Source organism: Coregonus clupeaformis, chromosome 7, assembly GCF_020615455.1.
Source record: "Coregonus clupeaformis isolate EN_2021a chromosome 7, ASM2061545v1, whole genome shotgun sequence".
NCBI lineage: Eukaryota > Metazoa > Chordata > Actinopteri > Salmoniformes > Salmonidae > Coregonus > Coregonus clupeaformis.
In genome coordinates this window covers 72719662-72727680 of record NC_059198.1, presented here as the reverse complement: position 1 = coordinate 72727680, position 8019 = coordinate 72719662, and the positions used below count along the sequence as shown (strand labels likewise).

Genomic DNA, 8019 nt, shown 5'->3' with positions numbered 1-8019 from the left:
GTCTCTCTATGCTATATGGTAGGCTCAGGTAACACCATTTCCCCAAGCTTCCTAAATTAGACAACAAAAAAAAAAAACTATCAATAAAATACAATTTATTGAAGATCACTGTATGAAAAAAATCATTAAATAATGCAAAAAGTATCTTCAGCATTTGGACATTGTTAAGAGCAAGTTGTCCTCTCTTTGATCGTAACCGGCAAAAATACTGAAATATCAGACAGCATCTTGAGTAATGCAAAAAATTAAATACTAGGCTTGCTGAGCGCCCACATCTTCCAATACAGTATAAATTCCACTTCTTTAGCAGTGTATCATCATCTTACAAAGCATGATCATTAGTGTCCCATACCAGAACTCTCTCTTTATCTCACTGTTTGGCCAGTTCCCCTTTCAGTCAACAAATCACATTCAACTATAGAATTCTAGTTCTATGATTCCAACCTGGCCCTCCCGCCACAGTCCTAGGGAACCAGTGAGTTGTCGAGCAACCAATGAGAGCCGCTGCCTCTATGATTGGCACTACAGTGGGCCTATCATGGCCTCTGGACCAGCCTGCTTTTGCCCTCGTCCTGCTCTGCCAGCTTGAAGTGGGTGTAGGAGAGGATGCCAGTGAGGGTACAGAGGATGCCCAGGCCCTGGTTTAGAGACAGGGGGTCCTGGAAGAGAACATAACCCCCCAACAGGGTGATGCAGAACTTGAAGTGGCCAAACATATTGTAGCTGTAGGAGTTCACGGTTAAGGACAAATGGAAAAAGAAGGAGCACACAGTGAATTTTCAATTGATCACAAACTGTAATATTAACCCCAGAGTTATACTAGTCGTCATCGTGATTCCTCACATCATATCTCCTCACCTCCTTATCAACCATATTGGAAGATACCCTCCCCTCTGACCTTATTCTCCAATGAGTTTTGAGAAGGAGACAAAGGAGAGAGGATGTGAGGAATCGAGGACAGATGAATTGACATTCCCTGTGGTTGACCCTTGACCTCCAGCCAGGACAAAAGGATACGTGACAGCAGAGGTGTTCCCTATGATCCAGTAGATGGACAGGTTGACTAGGAAGGCTATGAGGCCAGATAGCATCACCATGGCCTGGAGGAGAGATACAACAACATATTTATTAGTGCAAAACTTAGCAAAATGTTTTTCAATGGAAATCCAAAACTAGAGATACAACAACATGTTAGCATCCCCATGGCCTGAAGGTAGAGATACAACATGTTAGCATCACCATGGCCTTCAGTGACTCATCTTATATGAGTCATCCATCACAGGAAGTAGTCACTCACTCATTCTGAAGACAATCTGAAAGTATGGAACACCTCTATCTCCACAAGCATTTACATTAACAACATAGACCATTTGAATATTTAGGCTAAGCCAGGAATTGCATGCAAAGGAGCTGATCGTTTCTTTGGCCCATCTGCTTAGGCCTGGTCTCAAAGTCTCTTACCCCTTACCCCAGTCACGCAGTGTGAGGTAGGTAGTGTGCTTACAACAACATGTTAGCATCACCATGGCCTGAAGGTAGGGATACAACGTGTTAGCATCACCATGGCCTGAAGGTAGGGATACAACATGTTAGCATCACCATGGCCTGAAGGTAACAGCACAGTAGCATGTTAGCATCACCATGGCCTGAAGGTAACAGCACAGTAGCATGTTAGCATCACCATGGCCTGAAGGTAACAGCACAGTAGCATGTTAGCATCACCATGGCCTGAAGGTAACAGCACTGTAGCATGTTAGCATCACCATGGCCTGAAGGGAACAGCACAATAGCATGTTAGCATCACCATGGCCTGAAGGTAACAGCACTGTAGCACGTTAGCATCACCATGGCCTGAAGGTAACAGCACAATAGCATGTTAGCATCACCATGGCCTGAAGGTAACAGCACTGTAGCATGTTAGCAGCATCAGTATTGTCCCCTTGTTTGTTGTTACTAGTCTCTCCCCAGTGGAGTGTTGTAGACCTTAGGGGTCAGAACAATGGCGTTGAAGTGAGCTCCTTTGACCGGGTGGCAGGTTTGGTTGCTGGGCAGACTACTGGCCACACACAGCTGAACATGCTTTGACATGTTTGTAGAGGACTATTTCTTGTGTGCCTTCAGTGACTCATCTTATATGAGTCATCCATCACAGGAAGTAGTCACTCACTCATTCTGAAGACAATCTGAAAGTATGGAACACCTCTATCTCCACAAGCATTAACAAAATAGACCATTTGAATATTTAGGCTAAGCCAGGAATTGCATGCAAAAGAGCTGATCGTTTCTTTGGCCCATCTGCTTAGGCCTGGTCTCAAAGTCTCTTACCCCTTACCCCAGTCTCTTACCCCTTACCCCAGTCTCTTACCCCTTACCCCAGTCTCTTACCCCTTACCCCAGTCTCTTACCCCCTTACCCCCAGTCTCTTACCCCTTACCCCAGTCTCTTACCCCTTACCCCAGTCTCTTACCCCTTACCCCCAGTCTCTTACCCCTTACCCCAGTCTCTTACCCCTTACCCCAGTCTCTTACCCCTTACCCCAGTCTCTTACCCCTTACCCCAGTCTCTTACCCCTTACCCCAGTCTCTTACCCCTTACCCCAGTCTCTTACCCCTTACCCCAGTCTCTTACCCCTTACCCCAGTCACGCAGTGTGAGGTAGGTAGTGTGCTTACAACTTCACTCATACAGAACCATCCCTAAACCAACCACAATGCAACCAAGGCCATGGCATTCATCCAGTTCTGCTGAGTTCTTCCAAGTATGTTTCCCTGTGTGTCTCAGAGAGAGAGAGAGAGAGGAAACTGTAGAATAACTCTCAGTGACAGAGTCAATACTGAGATCTGATTAGGTGTACTATCCATTAGCTAACTGATTGGTGGTCTCTCTTCCCCTCCCTCGCTGTTCTCTCTCTCTGTCTCTGTCTCTTACCAGTGCTGGGAAGGACCAGGGTCCGAAGATGCCTCCTTCCCCAGAGAGAGGTTCGAAGAAGGGCACGAGGGAGAGGAGGAAGGCAGAGGACATGGGGGCCTGGTAGTAGAGCAGCTGCATGGAGTTTACCTGGAGCTCATGCTGTTTCACACCTACCCACTGGGAGAGAGGGAGGAGGTGGGGGGAGAGAGGGAGGGAGGTGGGGGGGAGAGAGGGGGAGGAGGTGGGGGAGAGAGGGAGGAGGTGGGGGAGAGAGGAGGAGGTGGTGGGAGAGAGGGAGGTGGTGGGAGAGGGAGGGATGTGGGGGAGAGAGGGAGGAGGTGGTGGGAGAGAGGGAGGGAGAGAAGGAGGGAGGGACGGGAGAGAGAGAGAGGAGGGAGGTGGTGGGGAGAGGGAGGGAGAGAAGGAGGGAGGGAGGGACGGGGAGAGAGAGAGGGAGGAGGTGGGAGAGAGGGAGGGAGAGAAGGAGGGAGGGAGGGACGGGGAGAGAGAGAGAGGAGGTGGGGGGAGAGAGAGAGGGAGGTGGGGGGAGAGGGAGGGAGGTGGTGGGAGAGAGGGAGAGAGAGAGGGAGGTGGTGGGAGAGAGGGAGGGAGAGAAGGAGGGAGGGAGGGACGGGAGAGAGAGAGGGGCGAGAGAGAAGGGGAGGGGGAGAGAGAGAGGGAGGTGGGGGGGGGAGAGAGAGGGAGGGGGGGGGAGAGAGGGAGGGAGGTGGTGGGAGAGAGGGAGGGAGAGAAGGAGGAGGGAGGGACGGAGAGAGAGAGAAGAGAGAGGGAGGTGGGGGAGAGAGGGAGGGAGGTGGGAGAGAGGGAGGGAGGTGGGGGGAGGGAGGTGGTGGGAGAGAGGGAGGAGAGAAGGAGGAGGAGGGACGGGAGAGAGAGAGGGAGGTGGTGAGGAGAGGGAGGAGGTGGTGGGAGAGAGGAGGGAGAGAAGGAGGGAGGGAGGGACGGGAGAGAGGGAGGGAGGTGGTGGGAGAGAGGGAGGGAGAGAAGGAGGGAGGGAGGGACGGGAGGGAGGGAGGACGGAGAGAGAGAGGGAGGGGCGGGGGAGAGAGAGAGACGGGGTGGGGGGGAGAGAGGGAGGGGGGGGGAGAGAGGACGGGGGTGGGGGAGAGAGGGGCGGGGGGGGGGAGAGGGACGGGGGTGGGGGAGAGAGGGAGGGGGGTGGGGGGAGAGAGGGACGGGGGTGGGGGGGAGAGGGACGGGGGGGGGGAGGGACGGGGTGGGGGGAGAGAGGGACGGGTGGGGGGAGAGGGACGGTGGGGGAGAGGGAGAGAGAGGGAGGGAGGTGGTGGGAGAGAGCACGGAGAGAGGTGGGGGGAGAGAGGGAGGAGGTGGGGGAGGGATAGGAAAGATGGAGGGAGGGACAGGAGAGAGAGAGGGACGGGAGAGAGAGAGGGAGGGACGGGGAGAGAGAGAGAGGGAGGGAGGTGGGGGAGAGGGAGGGAGAGAAGGAGGGAGGGAGGGACGGGAGAGAGAGAGGGACAGGAGAGAGAGAGGACGGAGAGAGAGAGGGGAGGAGAGAGAGGGAGGTACGGGGGAGAGAGAGAGGGAGGGAGGTGGTGGGGAGAGGGGAGGGAGAGAAGGAGGAGGAGGGACGGAGAGAGAGAGGGAGGTGGTGGGAGAGGGAGGGAGAGAAGGAGGGAGGGAGGGACGGGAGAGAGAGGGGAGGTGGGGGGAGAGAGAGAGGGAGGTGGGGGGAAGAGAGGGAGGTGGGGAGAGAGAGAGGGAGGTGGGGGGAGAGAGGGAGGGAGGTGGTGGGAGAGAGGGAGGGAGAGAAGGAGGGAGGGAGGGACGGGAGAGAGAGAGAGAGGGAGGTGGGGGGAGAGAGGGAGGGAGGTGGGGGGAGGGAGGTGGTGGGAGAGAGGGAGGGAGAGAAGGAGGGAGGGAGGGACGGGAGAGAGAGAGAGGAGGTGGTGGGGAGAGGGAGGGAGGTGGTGGGAGAGAGGGAGGGAGAGAAGGAGGAGGGAGGGACGGAGAGAGGGAGGGAGGTGGTGGGAGAGAGGGAGGGAGAGAAGGAGGGAGGGAGGGACGGAGAGAGAGAGGGAGGGACAGGAGAGAGAGAGACGGGGTGGGGGAGAGAGGGACGGGGGTGGGGGAGAGAGAGAGACGGGGTGGGGGGGGAGAGAGACGGGGTGGGGGGAGAGAGGGACGGGGGTGGGGGGAGAGGGACGGGGTGGGGGAGGGACGGGGTGGGGAGAGGGACGGAGGTGGGGGGAGAGCGGGAGAGAGGGAGGGACGGGGAGGGCGGGAGGAGGGACGGGAGAGAGGGGAGGAGGTGGGGGAGAGAGGGAGAGAGGTGGGGGAGAGAGGGAGAGGTGGGGAGAGAGAGGGAGGGAGGTGGTGGGAGAGAGCGACGGGAGAGAGGTGGGGGGAGAGAGGGGAGGAGGTGGGGGAGGGATAGGAAAGATGGAGGGAGGGACGAGAGAGAGAGGGACGGAGAGAGAGAGGGACGGGAGAGAGAGAGGGACGGGAGAGAGAGAGGGAGGGACGGGAGAGAGGGCGGGAGGAGGGACGGGAGAGAGGGCGGGAGGGAGGGACGGGAGAGAGGGGGGAGGGAAGAGAGGTGGGGGAAGAGGGAGGGAGAGGTGGGGGAAAGAGGGATGGGAGGCGGGAGGGAGAGAGGGATGGGAGAGCGGGAGGGAGAGAGGGATGGGAGAGCGGGAGGGAGGTGGGGGGAGAGGGATGGAAAGAGAGGTGGGGGGAGAGCGGGAACGGGAGAGAGAGGGGAGGGAGGGATGGGAGAGAGGTGGGGGGAGGGACGGGATGGGAGAGAGGTGGGGGGAGAGAGGGAGAGAGGGACAGGAGAGAGGGAGGGAGGTGGGGGGGAGAGAGGGAGGAAGAGAGAGATTTATTATCAATCAATTATTAGGCCTGAGATAATAGTAGAATCAACCTTGATAAGAGGAATGAGTAACGTGTTCTAGTCTATGTCTGCATTCCAACTAGCACCCTATTCCCTTTCTAGTGCACTACTTTTGACCAGGGCTCATAGGGAATAGGGTGCCATTTGGGAGACAGCCATGTTTGTTGAATCCCGGGTTCACCCACAGACTGTAGGGTTCACCAGGTCCCAAGTGCACTTCAAAGCATCACTACTTACCACCTGATAGAGGGAGGTGACCAACACCCCTAGTGTGGCAAAGACCATCCCCAGGAGGTTGAACTTCACATCATAGTAGGAGTTCAGGATCACACCTAATGTTATGGGCACCTAGTAGTGGGAAAAGACAGACACACAGGAACACACATCAGGTAAACTGTAACTGTAACGTTACTGTAACTGTAATCATAAAAATTAATGAAAGGTTAGTGTGTGGTTAGGGTTAAAGGGATACTTCGGGATGTTGGCAATGAGGCCCTTCATCTACTTCCCCGGAGTCAGATGAACTCGTGGATACCATTTTTATGGCTAATGCATGCAGTTTGAAGGAAGTCGCTAACTAGCATTAGCGCAATGACTAGAAGTCTATGGATATCTGCTCGTGAATGTACCTCTAACGTCCTTCATACTGGACACTGAGATTTTCTGACTTTGCCAGCTAGTGACCACTCTGCAGAGCTGCCTCCAGTACATCAATCATCTCTATTCATTGTAGAGCGTGGGAATGACATTGGAACTACGGAACATAATTTATTTAGTTGTGATCATATTACCACTTTCTGGGTGGTTATGATTTATTATTTTCAAATTATATTAATATTGCCAATTTCACATAGGTCGTCAAATTTGGTTTATTCCAAGATGGTCAAAAATGTAATTTGTATTAACCAAATTCTTTATACACAAATACAGATTTTTGAAGGCTACCCCCTTATTTATTTTTTGAAAGACAGCTTGATATTTTTTTGCAATCATTAAGATTGGTTAAAAACAAACATGACCGGAAACTCACTGCTACCTTTGAAACATACATACGTCTAATTTTATGTATATAAGACCTCTGTGATGTTTGTAAAAGTTTGTTTTCTTAAACCTGTGTGCTTGATTATGTACTTTGCTAAATGTTCATTTTGAATGTATAATTAAACTTCGGTATATGGTTTGTACAATTAGAAAAGTATTTTATTTTTAAACACAAAAAAAGTGTCATCTCAATAAATGCCAATCTGACCATTCTGTATGAAATGCTAGCTACATTGTAGCAGGCAGCAGCATTGGTACATTGTAACCCCTACATACCAAAGTCAATTTGATCTTGGTGGAGAATGTCTTCTTGTAATACATAGTCTGTATGACAATGATCACAGGAGTTGTCATCGCTTTGGCCAGCTGGTAAGTGCCAATGGTGTTGTTTTGTAAGGACAGATTGGTGAAAGCCACGAAGCCACAGAAGCTGAGAGCGAGCCAGATAATTTTGGTGGGTTGGAGACTCTTTGGCGCAAATATGTCCATCTTCTGGCATACCCATAGTCCAAGCCATGTCACCACGAAATGGATCAGCGTCAGAGTCATGTTTGGGAAGCCATAGTGAACATAGATCCATTTGTTGATGAAAACGATGCATATCGACGACAGCAAGTTGGCCAATAATCCAATGACGAGGCGGCTGTTCGAGAAAAGGTGTGAAAGTCGGTTAGCCATGGTCCTCTTGATAACCGTCCTGTAAGATCTACCTATAGGTTTCAGTAGTACTGTATAGTATGAAGCTAGCTTGCTAATGTACAACAACAAATTCAAGTAAAAATGTCTACCCTCTGCCACACATCAGGAAAAGTTGCGGTGGTACCTCTCCGGGCTTCGACGCTACCGACTGATCCGGAATACATCCCCTTTCGTAAACATTTACAGGGTCTATACAATGGCATTACATTCTAGAGCGCTTCGGTCCTGCATGTACAGTTGTGCAACGCTTTCATACTTTTCCCCATCGCATGTTGATCATATAGATAAAAAAAAGAGCCTGGCTGCAACTTTAACGGGAGTAGTGACGTCAGATGAAGCGACCTTTACTTCCGCTTTTTCTGCGAAGAGAACTAGCCACGTCAGTGCCCTACAGCGCCTCCCCGTGGACACTTTGGAAAGTTGCGAAGGCGATAACCTAAACTCTCTCTTCTAGACATATACAAGGTCTCTCAAACCTTCCTTATACTC

General features: G+C 52.4%; 1 protein-coding gene across 2 annotated transcripts; it reads right to left on the bottom strand.

The window, feature by feature from the left end:
- Window positions 1–78: 78 nt before the first annotated feature.
- Window positions 79–7890, bottom strand: slc35e3 (solute carrier family 35 member E3). 2 transcript variants are annotated; one of them, XM_041869252.2, is made up of 6 exons: window positions 7620–7890; window positions 7108–7474; window positions 6028–6138; window positions 2928–3086; window positions 1018–1100; window positions 79–723 (listed from the first exon to the last, which is right to left on the bottom strand). In XM_041869252.2, the coding sequence occupies exons 1-6, from the start codon at window positions 7631–7633 to the stop codon at window positions 537–539; spliced, it is 921 nt and encodes a 306-aa protein (XP_041725186.1). In that variant the 5' UTR covers window positions 7634–7890; the 3' UTR covers window positions 79–536. The 2 variants fall into 2 exon arrangements, with proteins under 2 accessions (XP_041725186.1, XP_041725185.1); XM_041869251.2 differs by having other exon boundaries at window positions 7108–7889.
- Between the last annotated feature and the right edge of the window lie 129 nt (window positions 7891–8019).